This window comes from Mustela putorius, unplaced genomic scaffold (genome assembly GCF_011764305.1).
Source record: "Mustela putorius furo isolate JIRA1106 unplaced genomic scaffold, ASM1176430v1.1 tig00003859_pilon_pilon_pilon, whole genome shotgun sequence".
Lineage (NCBI taxonomy): Eukaryota > Metazoa > Chordata > Mammalia > Carnivora > Mustelidae > Mustela > Mustela putorius.
The window spans coordinates 12,200,898-12,222,248 of record NW_025422011.1 but is presented as its reverse complement, the minus strand read 5'-3'; the positions used below and the strand labels follow the sequence as shown (position 1 = coordinate 12,222,248).

The 21,351-nt window shown below is 35.0% G+C and overlaps 1 protein-coding gene across 1 annotated transcript in view; it reads right to left on the bottom strand.

Moving 5' to 3' along the window:
* Positions 1-21,351, bottom strand: part of CSTF3 (cleavage stimulation factor subunit 3) — a 67,230-nt gene that overhangs the window by 43,659 nt on the left and 2,220 nt on the right. Inside the window, exons 2-3 of the mRNA XM_013057969.2 lie at positions 8,718-8,819; positions 8,500-8,595 (exon numbers count right to left, since the gene is read on the bottom strand). Of these exons, the coding sequence (XP_012913423.1) occupies positions 8,500-8,595; positions 8,718-8,819 (198 nt within the window). The remainder of the gene's footprint in view (positions 1-8,499; positions 8,596-8,717; positions 8,820-21,351) is intronic.

Here is a 21,351-nt window from a genome sequence, read left to right as displayed (position 1 = left end):
CGGCTGCCTTCGGCTCAGGTCATGATCCCAGCGTCCTGGGATCGAGTCCCACATCGGGCTCCTTGCTTGGCGGGGAGCCTGCTTCTCCCTCTGCCTCTGCCTGCCACTCTGTCTGCCTGTGCTTGCTCTCGCTTCTCTCTCTATGACAAATAAATAAATAAAAAATCTTTAAAAAAAAAAAAAAAAAAAAAACACACACACAAAAAAACTAGATAATCTGTCAGAAGAAAAACATCAATGATTCCTGACAAAACTGTTTAAAATTTCCAAATGAAGTGGGTGGTTGCTGGATGAGAAACAGGAGTTTTACAGTCGTAGTATATCCCCATTATTTTATTAATGACAAAAGGAGAAATAGTGACTATACAATGGAGAAAATGATCAGCATGGACATCACCGGTAAGAACATGTACCTCTGGATGAGATAGTGAGGACACACAATAATTTACAGCTTCTCAGCTATAATGTATATAACCTGAATCTGATGAGGAAATACCAAAGCTAAAGTTGAAGAACAGTTCAACATCAAAAGAGACTAAAGAGGAATGACAATTATGTATAGTAACTTTGAAGATGGTAATCTCACTAGGAAATTGCTATAAAGGGCATGATTAGAACAGTAATAAAAGTAGAACATGGACTATAGATTAAAGTTTGATTAATGATAGGGTTCCAGAATTTTTAAATGTTTATATATGAGATCTGTTATTAGAAAATACACCAAAATGGGGCACTTGGGTGGGTTAAGCAACCAATTCTTGACTTGGGCTCAGGTTATGTCACGCCCAGCATGGAGCCTCCTTGAGATTCTTTCTCTCCCTCTGTCTGCCCCTCCCTGCCTCTTATAAAAAAAAGAGAGAAAAGAAAAAACACTGAAGTATTAAAGGTTGTGAAGTATGCAACCCAACCTCCTATGGTTCAAGGAAAAAGAGGATTGATAAAGCATGTCAAATGTTGAAAACTGGCCAATCAGGGCAAAGCATGTGTAAGAGTTCTTGTATTATTCTTAAACTCTCCTCTAAATTTAAAGTATTTTCAAAAAACAAGTTAAAAAAGCAAAACGGCAGTTTACAACCGATAAAAGCAAAGCTCTTACTATTCAACCCATAATAAAGCTGATTAAATCACGAAATCCCCAGTGACTGGCATGCAATTTGAATCTTCCACTCTAAATGATAATCTGAATAGTGATGTTTATGTATTTTCTCACCTAACGTATCCTAATTAGGAGAACAAAACCCCAAGAAATCACTTATTAAATGAGTTAAATAATAGTTTAAAAAATGGTAGTAGTTGTTAAAATAAATGTACAGATAGTACAGGAAACTTTTTTTTGTTGACAATCTTCCCCCAAATACTTTTAAGCTCCCTCCTACAATATTGTCTAACACTTTCATGAGATAGTTTGTTAAGGTAATGAGATTTTGACATTAAAGTTTAATGAAATTTAGGTATTACTTCAGCTCTTCTACAAGTATCATTGATGCAAAAATTCTCAATTTTAAGATGAAAAGAACCAACTCTCCTAAGGACAGCTATAGACTGGAAATAATAAAATTACTATTTTTTAAAAAGGCTTATTTGATTTAAAAGCTACCAAAAGCCACTGAGGGAAAAATTTTTTTTAAAATAAGGAAACAGTTAAAAATGGTTAAGAAACAATACACTCCTGTGTGGTGAAAAATCCAGAAACCTTACTATAAAAATAGCTAGAAATAATGACCAGTTCTTTGTTGGAACACTCCATTTCCCAACCTCCCCCCACCAAAGAATAAGTGAGTAGTCTATATAGTCACGTACTAATTAAATGCATGGATATTGGTTAATAATATGAAAATAGTAAGATGTGGTGGTGTTCTTGTTTAAAGACTCTCAAGGGTTAAGGGTTATTTATCAAAACAAAACAAAACACAAAAAAACAACCTGCAGTGATTTTAAGCCATACTCTCCAGCTAAAGTGGTCCTCTCTAAACACATGGGATTCAAGAGTTTGTTACTTAAATGATTATACTATCTTAAACAAGTTTACAGAGTTAGAAAATTGGGTTTCAAACCCACAGATTAAGTCAGCAACTACAAAACTGTCGAAGTTCATTAATAACAACCACAACCCTGCCTGCCGATCTAAAAAAAATAGTTCACCATACTGTCAGGAATACTACCAAGTACACAACAGACACTTCTAAGATTACTTCTAGATTGATTATATATTGAGTGATCTATCACAGTGTAGTCAAAAGAGCAAGCCAGGAGACTAATGAATCACATTATAGTTCAAATACAGGTAGTATTCTGTGAGGTATGAAACATACTCACAGCAATAAGATTCAATCGTTGCCTTTTTAAGCCTCAATTCCCCAAACTAGATGCCAGAACACCTGAGTTTCCACCTGCCCATCCTGTGGAGACTGAGTCAGCATTAATGGTATGCTAATTGCCAAACCTCCAGGGTTTAAAAGTTTCCCAGGTGATCCTATAACACTGTAGTTTCTAAACTTTTCTTCTAAGGAATAATATCTTGATTTATTTCACTCACATACGAGTTGGCTAAACTAATTCATCTTATCTTCCAGCTATGAATTATGGATTTAAGCTTAATGTCCTCTTGGGGTTTAAATATCCAATACTTGCATATTCAGTTTGTTGAATAAAATTTTTTTCAAGAAAATCATAATCGCAAAAGGGTCAATACTCTTTTTTTCTTAAAATTCAACATGAAAGTTACAGAAAATGTTCCCATTACCAGATTCTTCCCCTTGGTACAATGTGAGGTTATGGGTATTAATATTGTGGGTATCATTTTACAAGATATGTATGTACTGAATCTTTATGTTGCATACCTTAAACTTATGCAGTATTATATGCCAATTATGTCTCCACACAACTGGAAGAGAAAAAAAGACTATTCCCCATACAGACATATGTAAAGACGAACAATATTATCTGCATATGCTAAACTAAAATTTTGTATTAAAAAAAGGTCCTAATTGAACACATTCTATCACATAAATAAAAGTATTAGAAAGCTTAAAAAAAGCTTTGGGACTATTCTATTGGCCTTAATATATTTCAAAGCATTATTTCAAAACTACATTTCAATCCTGTCTTTGACATTAGATTTTTGTTTTGATTTAGATCACTCAGTATTACCAAATTGAAAATTTTTCCTTGTGGGGTGAGGGAGGTCACATGGGTCTCCTAGCATACAAGTTGGTAAAACTTACCCCAGGTTATGCTTCCCTGAGCCTTAGAAAAGTCGTTTAGTTTCTCAACAAGTTGTATTCAAAGCAAATATTCACAGTTTTGTTGAAACTGCTGTGGATTCTGAGTATGTGGGGGAAAAAATTTATACAGACTTCAATTTATGCCATTACATCAACCAACTGTTTTCTGTTCCAAAGTTGCTAAGAGCACAACTGTTTAGTAATAAAAATTAAAGTTTAAAAAGTTAATTATTTACAAGCAAATACATGCATTCTTGTTCACATTTCAAAATACAGCTTTTTAATAGACATCACCAGTGTATTTTAGAAATCTTCAGTTCCTGGAAGTGCCTTGAACCAGACTCATTCAAAAAGGAAGAGCTGTTTGCAAGTTGAAAGCACAAACTAAACAAAAACAATAAACCCATTAGAAAATACCTGAGCCTTTGGCTTCAAGAGGTCTTTTTGCTTTTTAAGAGAAAGTCAATTAATTGCCACCTGGTTTCCTTATGCTCAAGTTAGAACCAAAAATGCAGAGCACCCTCAAAAGGCTTTTCTGTTAGGATTAGTTGTATTTCCAGTTATAGAGATTTTACTCTACAATATTAGAAAGGACTTATGTGTGTTTATTCATGGATACCATGATGCAGCATAATTTTAATTAATACCTCTTGGAATAGGGGAAGTGGGTCATATACCAAAATAGTCCCCTAAGATCTTGTATGATGCCCCACACTTGAAAAAAAATAACACTATTAGGTACTATATATTAAGTATTGTTATTCCACAAATGCCCAAGAAATTTAGGCTAGAGCATTATCCACAGGGAACTACAACTGCATTGACCAAATAGTCCTTTTTGTTCCATAAATTTTAGAGTATGTGTGCTTTTTATTAAAATCTGGTTAGAGATGCTTTTTCCACATTTTCAGAATATACCATAAATCTTATTACACAAAATAAAGTAGAATATAAATAAGTTGGGTTAAAAATTTGAGTCTTTTCCAGAGGAAAAAAGATGAGCATTGCATTGCATTTTCAATGTTTATCAGTGACTTCAAAGATTGTAATTTTGCTTTATGAAGTGGAGAAATAGAAATATACAAGCAATTAGGTTCATTAGTACAAGGTTTTGCTTGAAAATAAATCACTACATTCCACATAAGATACTAAACTATCTAGAAGATAAATAGAAAATAAGATTTTTAAGAAAAGAAATATTATCTAAATTAACTATATCTTTCTGCAAAGTAGTTTTATTATACATTGCCTGGGTAAACAGAAAAGGCCTCAAGGGAACAACAACAACAAAAATGTATAGATCAAGTTAGTATCAGTGAGAAACCTAAACATCTATGCTACAATACTGGAAGGGAATATGGACGAGGTAAGTTCAATAAAACCCGAAATAAAAGTTTGCTACACCTAATAGTAAACACACAAATATCTTCTTTGTTTTAAAAATAGTATGTAATTATTTAAAGCACTTTCGGATATATGATCACTCAGTTCTGTGTTTGCAAATCATTCCTGTTTTTGTTTTTTTTTTTTAACACCCCTACACTACATTTATACATGCATTTGAGAAACTAAAGGTTAAAGATCACGTCGTGGTTTAGAGTACAATCTGAATAATCACACAGACATGGACCAACATTTATTACAAACAGGAAAAGAGCAGATCTATAAGAAAAGAGTACAGGTTTTTTAAAAAAGAGATTGCAAGCTGAAGTATAGAAAAGAAATTATAATCTATATGATAAAGCAATAATTTTATCTGCATTAAAAAAAATCACATTGCTCAGGATATACAAAACATGATTAACAGTAGTTTGAACTGCTACTTAGAGGAATTAAAACAGTATTGACAGTGGAGAAGTTTATTTCAATTTAGGTCACTCATGTTCCATGCTGAGTTCACTTCCATTTTCCAAGAGGAAAGGTATTTTTAAGAGTCATTTTTTCCCAAGTAGAAAGGTTATTTCGAAAAACTGAAATGTATACTTTACAACCCATTTATAAGGATTCAGTTTTTAAAATCTTTTAAATAAAAAGCAATCAATTCTCTACATACTTTTATTAAAGAATTACAGCTTTCACAGATAGCAAAATACATTGTTGCTATTACCAACAGCATTACCTTCTTCATTTCTCCTTCAGCTACCAATAAAAATCATCACCCTTTTGTAGGAAAATTTCTTATGAATGTGGCCCAATTCAAAACAAATTACTTCTACCAGTAAAATATTGTATCTTACGTGTTGTCACACTGATTACCTAGCTACATGAAAAGCTACAGAAACCACAAGCAGGAAAAAAGAACTTCAAAAAGAATATGGCAAAACCATAAAATGTTCTCAACTTTGTAATTTAGTAACCCTTCGGACTACTCCAAAAAGCACTGAGGCTCTGACTGGGTATTCCACTTATATCTGATGTTTCTATACAATTAACATATGAAACACCAAAGTAATCTGGCCTAATTCTGAATTTATGTAATTATAAGAAGTACATAGATGTTGGTCCTAAATGTCCTTTCATTAGACACAGAGAATTTTATCTCCAACAATTTCTATGCTTTAGCAAAAAAAAACTAAAAGTAGGTAACAAGCTAGCCTTTTAATTTTACACAAGTAGCTAGGTACTGCAGGTGCCACTGAAGAAAAAAGCTGATACACTGGCAAATATGAAAAATACCAGATTAGTGTCATTAGCTTCTTCACTAAAAATTACTTATATTATACTCTCATTTGCAACTGATGCTGAGGTTTCAAATTTAAAAGCAAAAAACCCAAAAAACCACTTTTTGCTACTTTGTTCTGAAGATTTACAAATTTCTTTGCAGAAGCAAAATTATCTCGTTATCAGTGATGTATGTATTTTCATTTGAAAAGAACTAAATGTATTAGGACTCATATGCAGTGGTTTGGCTGACCATAAATAAATGAAACATATTTTTCCCGCCATGAAGTACCGAGTTACAACGAATGTATTAAAAAAAACTTTATTTTCTTGAGAGTGCATACAAAGATGTTATGTAAACGCTGTTAGCATTACCTTTAATGTGAAAACATTTCTTATTACTTCAGATTTTACTGTTTTATAAAAAGGTCATGTGTCTCCAGAAACATTAAAGGCCACAATGGGTGTTATGACCAAAGAATATTTTAGCCTCTTACAGGCTAAACAAAGTACAAAATGTGAAAATAAAAAAATAAAGAGCAAATCAGGAAAGAGAAAAACACAGCTCAGGATATGCATTTATGAATCAGCAATTTAACATTTTAATTCCTAAACCAAAAATGTCAATTTTACAAAACACACATTAATATATATTCTTCACCATTTTTCTCAAAAGATGTTTTATACATACATTCATATTTGTGTGTATATGTGTGTGAAATAACTGCAAATATTACCAATTAAATAAATTGGGCAACTGCTAGCAGCTCTGAAACAGTAAATGGAATGAGCTTGTTATGTAGACAATTTTCAGCCCCCTGAAATAACATCTGGTCTTAGGATTCTTTTTTAGAATGCAGTTGGTATTTTAGCTAGGAAATGGGAGAAACATAGTGTGTTCATACTCAAAGAATGGAGTATCTAACTGCCTATTTCAGTTTAACTTATGCTATAATAAAATACATGAGTAAATACCTGAACATTTGAGAAATTTCTAAAACTAAAGGAAGTACTGTTTCATTATACAAAAACTATTATGTATCAATTATGTTCATTTCTGATGAGTTTGCATATAAGCTAATGTGTTTGTGAAATCAAACTGGAATGCAGACCAAATACAGGTGATCCAGGTTCCTTGCTTTAATCAGTATTACAAAGCAGCACTGGGTTCAGCATACTTCAGACAGGCCTACTCACTCACCTGGTGAATTCCATGCCAGTCTACTCTGATGATTAAATATATTAAGGAAAGAAATGGTCCCAAAGGATAAGTGATGAAACCTTAAGGATATGGTCTTGGGCTAAAACCACAACCAAACTCCATGTAAGGTACAATCTCTCACACATACAAACACACACATCACATACACAACCACACACAAAAAATGTCACACACACACACACACACGCACACAATATGTTCCTGCTATTGTCCAGTAATTCCCTCCCACTCCCAAAGTAATACACTATAAACTATAGCACAAATACAGTAAGTACACTGTAGCCTCAGTTAAAACTGGGTGTTGGTTGGTTCCATTATGAGAAGCACATCACAGGTGGCACTGTGTTGTGAAGTCTGTTTAGTACTACTGGTGACTAACGTGCTCTGAATAGGTCCAAAAGAGAACCATATATTACCAAATTTTAGTCATTATGGAAAATGTTATGAGGCTGCAGTGTATTTGATAATGCTGAGAATTTAGATTACAAAATTAACATTCAAAATAAGAATACTTCATAGTATAAGTTATAAAGAGAAATGGATAGAATTTTCACTGTAATGTGGATACCACTCCCATCTCACCCCTTCCATCCCAATAAATTATAACCTAAAAGATGATTACTTGGTGCCACTGGTATCAATACATTAACGCTTTATTATCATCTTGACTGCTAATTCCAGTTGTCAAAAATGAACATCTCCCTTCTAATCATAATCAAGAATGAGGACCTTACTCTTTAAAATAAACATGCCTGATGTAAAATTTTAAGACAGTTAGAAAGCAAGAAAAAGAAAGAAGTATCACTGGGTAAATTATGATTACACATATTTGAATCACATTAGCTTATTCCTGAATAATGTAAACTTTATCCTATTAAAAAACCTTATCTTTAAATTACCAAAATGCTTACATTTATTGACAAACCATGCATTTTCACAAAAACCTGAGATAATTTTTCACTTAATGTTTCATTTTACCACTCAATATACCCTATGAAACTAAGTTAATATTTCTGTATTTTCTTAAAATACCATTCATATTAGTTTGTAAGTAGGAATAAAAAGAAAGGAGTTCTAAATAAATGACACAGGAGGCAATAAATTGACACATGACAAGTAAATAAAAGGCTAAAGCACTCCAATACCATTGAAACTGTTTTAATGTTGTTGCAACTCCAAAATGCAACAATCATCAGCTTGTAAAGACCCAAATTTCAAAAATTCACTTTAATTACTCCTTCAAACCTATTTTACAAAATAAAGGCAAGAGACATTTAAATCCTCCTTGTCCTAGTTGTGCTATCTATGTTCCTAACTTGTTTTCTATCACTCTAGTGTATGCTGCAATTCCCATCAGATGCTATATAAGAAAAAATAAAATAAAATATTAACCTCTGCTTCAATGTATAGTTTCCAGAATCTGCCAGAACTGGGGAACTGGGCAACAAGGCGTTCATAAGTCTTCCGTGCTTTGTCTATAGGTTGATTCTAAAATTGAAAACCAATAAACAGTATTTACAATGTTAAGATTATGAAAATATTATTTACTGCAGAACCAAGTAGTGTGATTGGACCCATAGAGAAGGAAATGTAATCCTATATCACTAAACCTGTGCCTCTCGAATGAGAATGCTCCAAGCGTCAAGGTCATATGGATTCTCTTCTAATTTCTTTTCCGCTTTCTTCACCTTCTCTGGGACATACTCAGCTGCCTGGAGGAAAGAAAAATAAGGAACTGATGTTACGGTTTTAAAAGTTTCATGCCTAATTTAATCCAAGCACAGTTATCAGTCCCCAATACAAAGCATAAAAATGTCCTTTTACAAAAGAGGCCTGCATTTTCTACAATCTATATATACTATGCTATCATTAAGTCACCTGCATAAAAACAAAATTCAATGATTACATACTTTTAAAGCCATTATTAAATTTAAGCAAACCCCTCTTTTACATAAACATAAAGCAGCCATTCTCAAACACTGTGGTCTCAGGACCCCCTTTATATTCTTAAAAATTACTGAGTATGCTGAAGAGCTTTTGTCTATGTGATTAGTTCAATATTTACTACATCAGAAATTAAAACTGATGAAAGAGTTAAATATTTATCCATGTACAATAAAAAATTATTTACATGTTAACATAATGCTTTTATGCAAAATAAATTTAAAAATTCAGTGAGAATATCCTATTTTATATATTTGCAAATCCGTTTAGTGTCTGATTTTTTTAAAGGTAGGTAGCTGGATTTTTCTGTCTGCTTCTGCATTCAATCTGCTGTGATATCACATCATGTAAAAATTCCACTGTACTTTCATAAGAGATTAAGAGTGAAAGGGCAGAATAATTATCTAAAGTTTATTATGAAACTATGAACTCACAGATCCTCTGAAAGTCTTAGGAACCTCCCAGGTCCCTGGACCAATTTTGAGAAACACTGCTATATAGAGCATTCATCCTGAGCCACAAAAGAAAAAGCATGAAATGACATGGAAATTGTATTTTGATGTAAAGGTTTTCAAAACAAGATTCACAAATTGTACAAACAGCATCATTAAAACTATTAAAAAGGAATTTGCGGTATAAGATCGTACTAAAATGTTTAGTGGTCACATGTGGGTAACAGTTTCATTTTTATTATAAAAATATAATCTAAAAAAAGAGTAATGCCTAAAATAGCCAGCACCTGAGGCAAAAATGTAAGTACCACTCAAACTGTTGTTCAGAATACCACCTGGGTGGCTCAGTCATAAAGCATCTGTCTTCAGCTTAGGTCATGATCCCAGGGTTCTGAGATTGAGCTCCCCCACAGGGCTCCCTGCTCAGCAGGAAGCCTGCTTCTCCCTCTCCCACTCCCTTGCTCATGTTCACTCTCTGGCTGTCTGTCAAATAAATAAATAAAATCTTAAAGAAAAAAAAAAAAAAGAATACCACTATGTGCCAGGAAAAAAAAGTGATATTCAACTAAGTCAGATAAATGTTAATTTTTAAAGTTGTGTTTTGTCTTTTTACAGGACTTCTTGAAATCTATATGGCAATACAGAATAATATTTAAGAGGAGACAGAAAGGGAAGCACTGCCCCTAACAGCTTTATTTTTTTCAGTGACAATTAACAACTCACAGAAACATTATGTCAAGGGGCACCTGGGCGGCTCAGTCATTAACAAGTCTCCCTTTCCCTCAAGTCATGATCCTGGGGAGGGGAGGGGCAGGTCCTGGGATGAGGCCACCCGCCTCCGCCTCCGGCTCAGGCTCCCTGCCCAGCAGGAAGCCTGCTTCTCCCTGTCCCACTCCCCCTGCTGTGTTCCCTCCCTCACTGTCTCCGTCAAATCAATAAATAAAAAATCCTAAAAAAAAAAAAAAGGAAAAAAGAAAAATAATGTCAAAACCCCAGATGGGAAGAAATTTTAGTCATGGGTTCAGGGAAAAAATATACCTGGAAGTAGTACACTCTTCTTTGGAATAAATTAGTGTCTACCACTGATAGGTATACATTTTATTTAGAAAGAAAAACACGTTTTAAAAGACCAATGTAGGGGTGCCTGGGTGGCTCAGTGGGTTAAAGCCTCTGCCTTTGGCTCAGGTCATGATCCCAGGATCCTGGGATCCCATCGGTGCTCTGCTCAGCAGGGAGCCTGCTTCCTCCTCTCTCTCTGCCTGCCTCTCCACCTACTTGTGATCTCTGTCAGACAAATAAATAAATAAATCTTTTTTAAAAAAATGTGATTTTGTATGAAACTCATATTTACTAATATATAAGCGCTCCATAAGTAGGCTAGCTCAAGAAACTAAAACTGGAAAAGTTTAATAAAGGAGGACTATTGGCCCCAACCACACTTTAAAACACAAAATGACATGGCAAAATGGTGTGGTAATGGTTCATAAATCACTGGTTCATGACAGTTGAAAAAGAGAATGATATATGGAAAATGAACAAATAAAGGTGATATTTCAAATCAGAATAGTGGCTTATTCAAAGCACAGGTTTAGAATAACTGTATAACCATCTATCAGAATAACTACAGTCAACTTTATCAAAATAAGGTTGAATTCCTATTTAACCCTTTCTACCGAAGTAAATTTCACATGGGTCAGAGATTTAAACACTAATAACAAAAAAGAACGAGAGGAAAACATACTGAAGTGGATCTAAGGCTTTTCAGAAGCCTTTGAAGAGAGTACACTTAATTCTGTTTAAATTGTGCATGAAAAATTATCAAAGTCAAAAGACAAACCTAAAAAATAGCCAACATATTTGGCAAAGTACTAAATTTATTCACGTACAGTCAATAAAAGATCAGCAACTCACAAAATGGGCAATGTACTGGAACAGTTCATAGAAAAAAAATAGAAATGTAAGCCATAAGACAGAGATCCAAAGTGTTTTTATAATCAACATTACACTGGCAAGACATTCTCACACTGTTGGCGGGGGCAAATAGTAATGTGATAAAATTTAACATGAACGTTGACCCTGAATTCCACTTTTGGCAACTTCTACTGTACACATGCACAAAGGTGTATACTGAAGAACTACTACTTGGCTGTTTGCTGTTGCATAAAACTAAAAATAATTAAAATAATCACATATAAAAGAACTGACTAAATAAATTGAGTAATTTGTAGTCAGGAAAAAGAACAGAGCAGGGAAGGTCTATAGATAGCAACATGGAACTATCTCCATAATACTGGGTGGAAAAAAAAAAACTGGGAGAGGAGCTGGGAAGAGACAGAGACAGACTCATGGAAACACTCCCTTTACAATGTATATACTCTTCTACTGTTTTAATTTTTATTCACCCAAGAAATATCTGCTCAGTGCCTAGTATGTGCCACACATTCTTGAAGGGACACTTTGGGATACAACAAAATAAAGTATTCTGCTTTCAAAGAGTTTACTTACTTCTTAAAAAAACAAACTTAAGAAAATATCTTAAAATAAAACCAGGATCTTAGTTTATAAGATACCAAGTATGAAATGTTAATGATAAAATAAGAAGTGTGATACAGAACTTTAAATCAGGAACTATAAAAGAGCTAAGCTATACTTGAATTGCTTTAGTTAATCAATGCTAACAACTAGTGTTTCAAAGCAGTTTGATGTAAGGTCTTATACACTCAAGATCCACCTGCTGAAAATTAACCTACCAAATTAGGTAATGTATACCACAATCTGTAAAAGAAGAGAGAAACTCAAAAGATAGTGTCTAATATTCAACCAGCAAAATCACAGCAAAAAGTATAAATGTCTCCTTGCTAAATATGCCACTCCTTTAGTGATTGTCATCCCCCGTAGCACATTACAATCGCCTGGGGCTAAGGGGATTTTAAAGATGCTCAAGGCCCACTATGTAAGCAATTAAATGAGAATCTCTAGGGACAAGGTGTACCATCACTACTTTTACTTTTTTATCACTATATATATTTTTTAAACTCCCTAGATGGTTCTAATGTGCAGCCTCAGGTGAAAATCACAGCTCTCCAAGGGCTTCCTCACTGTTCTTGTTTGCCTCAGAACTTTCCAATGGTCTACTGAAGCCTATGGGCTCTTTCTCAGAAAAATCTTTTTCTTTCTTTCTTTTTTTAAGTAGGCTCTACATCCAATGTTGGGCTTGAACTCACAATCCCAAGATCAAGAGTCACATGCTCTTGATGGGGCTAGCTAGGTACCCCTCTCAGAATACTGTTCTTAAATACACAAAATGAACCATGAGAGACCTCAAAGGAAACCAATTATATTGAAATATAATTACTGAAATATTTTTAAACAAAATTTTACACAGTGATAGATACTTAACATATTAAATAACAAGATCTAATAATAAGTCTAGTGATGAAAACAATAATATTTGGAATATTTATGTCTAGTAGTTATTGCTAACACTGCCAGTGTGGTTTCTTGCCTACCTTCATAATAGACGGAAAGTTTCAATTTCAGTTAAAGATTAGTAAAAATATTTTCCTCCATCCAACTTCATAGAACCCCTAAAATTCTAACCAGACACTGGGGGGATGGGATTACAATGGACCTACGAACCCAGGCAAAGGATGCTGGAGAGCAGATGTTTAAAAAAAAAAAAAAAATTAATCACTCATTAAATAATAACCCCATTTCATTATAAGAAAAATAATTAAATTACATAATTCTACCCCAAATCCATTTAGAATCCGAAAGAACTATGGCTCAGCTCTTTTTAAAATCTGTTACACTCCTAAATTCTTTTCCTCTAGCAAGGATGTAGTTAAATGTTCGTAAAACAAACTACATAGATAATTCTCAATCAAGTGCATTAATTAACAAGAAAGCTAACCAAAACCGCCCAGAATATACTCTGGTAGTCATGGCCACATTTAATTCCTACAACAAAAACTCATTTATCATCATGAACCAGTTGGGTAGCCAACAGCGTTAACACTTTTGCTCTCTTGCCTGAGCATATTTCTATAGGGCAAAGGAAATCTAAGCAGTTTTCCAGTATTCCAAAAGGGGACTGGACCTCCATAAAGAATGGAATAGTAGGGGTGCCTGGATGGCTAGTGGGTTGAGCCTCTGCCTTCGGCTGGGGTCATGATCCCAGGACCGCATTGGGCTCTGCTTGGCGGGGAGCCTGCTTCCCCGTCTCTCTCTGCCTACTCGTGATTTCTCTCTGTCAAATAAATAAATAAATAAGTCCTTAAAAAAAAAAAAAGGGGAATGGAATTATTTTACTATTTCCTAAATCTACTGCTGGATCAGAGGAATAGATCAGTTTAAGAAAATTTAGGACAAGTTTCCAGTACTCATTTGAAATGGAATGAGGTCGGAACTCTGCTTTGTACAGCCAAAACACAGCTGTCTCACGGTTACACATCCCCAAAACTTATTTCAAAAAGTCTACAAAAATCCAGCTTTTGTCTTTGGAATAAACTATCATCCCATTATCATTCTTTAGGAAATGTTAATGGGGAGTAGGTTGGAACTCCAAATCAAATGACCAGAACAAAAGCTGGACTAGTTCCCAAAGCATGCATTACCAATGGTATCAGCTGGACTCTGGGAATGTCTTTGATTTGCATAATTTTAAAACCTAGAAAAATAACACAACTGTACAGTGTATACAAAGATACATACCAATATACACTATTTCAAATGGGTACAAAACCCAGAAAAATTTTGAATAGATGATGTACTCTTTTTGGGTACAGGGACACAATGTTACTTAGTACCTATCTCTAGCATGTGTTCTATGAATTGTTTTTCTAGTAGTAGGGTACTGCTAACATGACAACTAATTTTTTTCTCTGTGAATAGTAACAAGTGTAAAACTGGCTAAAAGTATGAAGGAAGGGTAAATCCATTACACGATGACCTTTTAAAATTTTCTTTTTAATAATGGCTTTTTGGGGGGGCACCTGGGTGGCTCAGTGGGTTAAAACCTCTGCCTTCGGCTCAGGTCATGATCCCAGAGTCCTGGGATAGAGCCCCACGTCGAGCCCCACGTCAGGCCCCACGTCAGGCTCTCTTGGAGCCTGCTTCCTCCAATCTCTCTCTCTGCCTGCCTCTCTGCCTACTTGTGATCTGTCAAAAAAATAAATAAAGATCTTTTTTTTAAAATGGCTTTTTAAAGGCATAATCATATACAAGCCACTTATTTAAAGTAGACAATTCACAGTAAATTTTTTAAAAACATCTTATCATCCGACAAGAACCATCCTAACAGCCATTACCTTTCCCAAGGCCCTAGCCCTAGGCAACCACCAAACTACTTTCAGTCTCCATATATGTGCAGGTATTCCATGTAAATAGTATTGTACAATATGTTATTGTTTCTAGCTTTTATTATTTTGCGTGTTTCCAAGGTTCGTGTTTCATCATGTATCAGTATTTTCCTCTCTAATGTCAAGTAAAATTCCACTATATGGATAATCCCACAAATCCTACATTTTATTTAACTACTGATGGTCATTTAGATTGTTTCCCAGTTTTTGAGTGGAGTTCATTTTGTGTTTTTTACACACACACACACACCCCTCCCTACAGGTGAAACTGATAGGTCATATGGTGATTCTTTTTTTTTTCCTTTTAGAGATTTTATTTACCTATTTGACAGAGATCACAAGTAGGCAGAGAGGCAGAGACAGAGAAAGGGGGAAGGAGGCTCCCTGGTAAGCCCGATAAGGGGCTCGATCCCAGGACCCCGGGATCATGACCTGAGCTGAAGGCAGAGGCCTTAACCCACTGAGACACCCAGGCGCCCCAGTAATTCTATTTTTAACACTGAGGAACTGCCAGACTGTTTTCCAAAGTGATTGAACCATTTTACATTCTGAGCAACAGTGTTAAGAGGGTTCCAATTTCTTCAGATCTTCACCAACACTTGTCTTTTGATGATTCTGATCATCCTACTGGGTATAAAGTGGTTTTAATTTACATTTCTCTGATCGTGAATGAAGTTCAGCATTTTTTTGATGTTCTTATAGGCCATTTGTCTTTGGAGAAATGTCTTTTCAGATTCTTTGCCCATTTTTAATTGGGTTATCTTTTCATTGCTGAATTGCAAGAGACTTTTGTATTATGGATACAAGTCCCTTGTCACCAGATTTATAAAAAGTTTCTCCCAGGGGCACCTGGGTGGCTCAGGTCGTGGTCTTAAGGTCCTGATATCGAGCCCTGCTTCCTGCTCTCTACTCAGCAGGGAGCCTGATCCCCCCACCCCCTACCTGCCTCTTGCTTACTTGTGATCTCTGTCGTCAAATAAGAAAAAAAAAAAAAGTTCCTCCCATTAAGTGGGTTTTTTCACTTTCTATGATTAATCTTTTGTTTGTTATGTGAAGCCAGCCCAGAGAACCAGAATTTGACAAGGGCCTCACATACACTACACATGCATTTCAATGGTTCTCAAACTTTCTGTAAAAGAATCACTCTACAGTCTTAAAAACTGAAGAACCAAACAAAAATTTTTAAAAATGTGGCTGTATCTATCAATATTATCATGAGATAGTAAAATTCAGAAAAAAATTTTAGTTCATTTAAAAGTAACTTTATTGGGCGCCTGGGTGGCTCAGTGGGTTAAGCCGCTGCCTTCAGCTCAGGTCATGATCTCAGGGTCCTGGGATCAGTCCTGCATCGGGCTCTCTCCTCGGCAGGGAGCCTGCTTCCCTCTCTCTGCCTGCCTCTCTGTCTACTTGTGATCTGTCTGTCAAATAAATAAAATCTTAAAAAAAAAAATTTATTTAAAAATATTTTCCAAAGCAAAAAAATAATTAGTGAACAAAACGGCAGTTTTATGGTTTCGTGACACTTAAATGTCTGGCTGAATAGAAGACATTATCTGCTTGGGCTTTCAATCTACTGCAGTATATCGTTTCGGATGAAGTATGACTATGTAACTAGAGTTATGAAGTATATGACTATGTATGTAGATGAGAAAGGAAAAGCACTTTTAATAGGCTTTTCATATAATTGTGGATAGCTGATGTAGCCTCAGAAAAACTCTAAGTTAAACTTTACTGAAACTGCATACCGGTTTCTATATGGCAGCTTAACTAATATTAGGGGGTGGGGGATGACAAAAATGATTAATGACTGAAAGAATAAAATAATCTAATTTTTATTTTTCCCATCCCCACCAGGGAAGTGTAACTTTCACAGAAAAAAAAAAGGGGGGTAGTTTTCCTCCGAATATAGCTATTTTTGTGGTAAATGGGGAGGGTGTGATGCTAGAGGTCATACCTAAATTAAGTATCAGTGAAAATTTAATCCAAGGGATAAACGAAAGTATAGGGGAGAAGATGGTAAATTAAAAGATTTAAACCTATATAAACAGTTCTTGACCAAGGCGAACAGAACTAGAGGATGAGTCCTAACGTGGTTTTATAATGAATATTTCCCACTATTAAGGGTAATGATTGACTAAATATACTACAGAGAGGAAAACCACAAAAGACTATCAAAAGCCTACCATCCTCAAATAATCTGCAGTTTTTCCTCCACTTATTTTATAAAGAACGTATTCAAAAACAACTTTTAAGGTTCAGATATATTCAACCTCTACGTGGTTTGCACATTTTACATAAAAATCACCCATGGTACTTGTTTCAAATGAAGATTCTCAAGTCTCACTTACAGAATCTGTAATAATAAGTCTGAAATTAAGATGTATGCACCTATAGTTCTATAAAAGCACCTAAGTAATTATGATACAATGGGCCACAGACTCCATTTGGACAAACCTAACTAATCTGTTCTCTACATACATTTTCCAAAAGTTGTTTCTTTAAAAATAAAGTAGCATCAGACCTAAGTCATTCCATGTTTTCCCTAAAACATTAATAAAGCTGCATAAATTATACTATCTATGTGAAGTCTTTAGTCTCCCTTGATAGTTAACCTTTATTCAAAATTAAAAATAGACGAGAGTAGCACGCTGCAAGATTATCTGCAAGTAGTAACTGAGACGATTCATATGCCTAGAGAATAAAAGCAGTTTATGTGACAGGTGACATCAGGATTGAATGCCAGTTCAGTCCTATGTGTGTTCCTTTACCAGTGCAACAGAACTCTACCAGATTCTTTTTTTTTTGGTAAATGAATCTGATTATGTATTCTGCATATCATCCCTTCAGCCCTTCCAGAGACTAGAAATCTACTAAACATGTAAACAATTCAAAACTCAAGAAAAAACACGCTAAAGATTATTGGCCTAAATAATGATACTAATAATATGTGCTTATTAAATCTGCTTACTAATTCCCTAGGAAACAAACAGCTGCAACTACAAATAAAAATCTGAATCTTTTAGAATTCAAAAAATGTGGCTTTAGACCAAAAGTAGCCAAGATATTAATTCACTAAATAAACTAAATAAAACATTAGCAAATCATCAGTTAGGACACAGTTTTGTCCTCTGGCTTTATTCAGTATTTACTGATTATAAACTATCCATTAATCTAAAAATCTGCTAACTCAAATCAATTTTTACATAAATTCTCACTCCATTACCAACTGCCAAGCAAAACAAAACAAAAAGACTCAAATTCATAGGCAGGTCTTTATCTACAGAGAAAGGATTTAGAGACAATGGCAGAAAAGCTTACAACTTTGAAGGGTTTTTGGCAATTATCCACTTAATAGGTACAAACACCTCAACACAGATTTTGCAATTCTGGAAAGTCTATCTGGGATGTAAGCTGTATTCCTGAAATTCCTACATTCTTAATGCTGAAGGAATGCAATCTCTCTTAACACAGCACCTTTCTACTGTACTTCTAAGGAAAACCAATACTTATATAAACACAGATCAGTCTCTCTTAGGAACAACTATTGCCAACTAGAGTATTCTACATGGTGGAAATATTAACAAAAAGATGAAACTCAATTTTGGCTGCCCCAAACTGTAATACCGAGTATCACAACAGGAGGAAGAAAAGTAGGAAAGGCTATTACAGAAAGATTGTTAAAAACTGATAAAACTAATTGGGCCCAAATAACACATCATCTAATATATATACCTGGCCCTCTCTCTCCCTTACCACCCCCACCCAATCCACTTTGGCTTTATTTATTTATTTTAAGATTTATTTATTCAGGGACGCCTGGGTGGCTCAGTTGGTTGGACAACTGCCTTCAGCTCAGGTCATGATCCCGGAGTTCCGGGATCGAGTCCCGCATCGGGCTCCCAGCTGCATGGGGAGTCTGCTTCTCCCTCTGACCTTCTCCTCGCTCATGCTCTCTCTCACTGTCTCTCTCTCTCAAATAAATAAATAAAATCTTAAAAAAAAAAAAAAAGGAAAAGAAAGATTTTATTTATTCAGGAGCCCCTGGGTGGCTCAGGTGGGTTAAAGCCTTCAGCTCAGGTCATAATCCCAGGATCCTGGGATCAAGCTCCACATCGGGTTCTCTGCTCTGCAGGAAGCCTACTTCCTCCTCCTCTCTCTGCCTGCCTCTCTGCCTACTTGCGATCTGTCAAGTAAATACATAAAATCTTAAAAAAAAAAAAAAAAGATTTTATTTATTCATCTGAGAGAGAAAGAGAGAGGCAGCACAAGCAGGGGGAAAGGCAGAGGGAGAAGCAGACTCCTCACCAAGCTGGGAGCCTAACACGGTGCTCGATTCCAGGACCTGGAGATCGTGAACTGAGCTGAAGGCAGACACTTAACCAACTGAGCCACCCAGGCACCCCTCCATTTTGGGTTTAAAACTGTTTTTGATAGGCGCTTGGGTGGCTCAGCCAGTTAAGCGACTGCCTTTGGCTCAAGTCATGATCCCTGAGTCCTGGGATCCTGTCCCATATCCGGCTCCCAGCTCCGAGGGGAGTCTGCTTCTCCCTCTGACCTTCTCCCCTCTCATGCTCTCTCTTACGCACTCTCTTTCTCAAATAAATAAGTAAAATATTTTTTAAAAAATATTTTAAAATGCTATTAAGTAGTAATGGTTACCCAACAAAACCTTAAACCAGGTTTTGTGTTTCAACACTGTATGCGTTCATCTTTCATCTTAGTTAAGTATATAGCAGGGAACATTTTTCATTATTTTCCACATTGTCCTAAACTTATCTTTCACCAAAAGACAACAATGACTTATGGCCCCAAGTTCCTCTCATTAAGAACTACTGATAATTATGCTTCTTCAGGTTATGCAAATTTTCCAAAGTGCGGATCATTTTGTTTACAATATAGGCGTTCCTAATCCTAGGTCGGTTATAAGTTATTTTAAAAATGAAGTCTTATTTCTAAAAGATGAGTGCAGAAACAATTTTAGGGATTTAAAGGTTCATATGAATTGGCCTGGCTGAACACATTACTCTCCCCTCTTCTTATCTAACAAAACATTTTAAAAAAACCCACTCTTATGCCCAAATTATTTTTTTCTTCCTCCCAAAATTAAATTCTATGGGAATTTCTAATGTATCTCATACAGCCTAAATGCAAAATTCATCCATTAATTTACTGAACACCTTTAAGTATCAAAACAGAATTTCCTAGATTCCTAGATGCAAGGATGAATAAATAAGGCAGTCCTTTCAGCTCACATACAAACCCAGTGGAGGAACTCCAGACAACAGCTAAATGCTGTAGGGGTACTGCACAAGGTAAAATGGAGCTAAAAAAGAACACAATCAAAAGCTGAACCAAGCACTAACGTACGTGTGTGTGTGTGTATATATACAGATAATATATCCACAGAGACACACACACAAGACAAAAATATAGCCATAATTCCACACATGAACCAGATGTGTTTTCATTAGGGAGTAGAGAGGAACCTACAAGCACATAGTTTTGTCATCACCAAACTGACAAAAACAGTAATAAATACTGATGAAAAATGCCAAGGTAAATTAAATAGCTCTCTATGCAAAAATGGAACTTCCTCACAAGAGTAAAAAAAAAAAAAAAAAAAGACTAAAAAAAAAAGACTACAATAAATCTTAGCAAACCATCCTGCTTGTTTACAATTATTTCCCCATTTCAGAGGGCACAAATTTATAGATTCAGTACCAAGAAAGTAATGACCATCCGTATTTTTTTTTTTTGACCATCCGTATTTTTGAAAAACAGATACCAACAGGTTGGTTCAACCAAATTTTTTTTTGAGCTTCAATGTTATGAGGCTAAAAGAAATCTACAACTATCTTGCCATATTCTTTGTCCATAACATCCTTTGGCATCTTTCCAAAGTAATCGCCCCATTCAGAGTGGCTTTGATTTTTTTTTAATGATTCTTCAGTTGTATTTAATCTCTTTTTGTCTATCATTTCAGCTCGTTTTAGGTGATCTTTCCTCTAAACAGTCACCAAGGAACTGAGGAACTGAGGAACTGAGGAACACATAATCAACCTACAGAATACTAACTGCAAAAGGAAAAATAATCCTCTCTCTCCAAAATAAATAAAATCTTTTAAAAAAGAGAAAGGAAAAAAATTCTTTACAGAAGAATACGAGCCAGTCAGAAAGACCGAGTAGAATTAGAACACCACCATTCTCTACCTCCAATGTAAAAACTGATTTATTCAAGAATTATTAATGGACAATAACTAGTTCAAAGGTTATCGAGGATCACAAAATCAACCCACATATTACTAACTGCAAAGGAGAAAATAATCCTTCACAATGAAGAAACCCAGAATCATCATCCTACCCAAATAATCAAACTTAACCATCACTAATAGTGGAACAACCTAACTACTTGGCATGAAGTGCCTTTTGATGTAACATTATACCATTCTACCCAAAAATACTTAAGCCAAATATTAACAGAGCTCTCA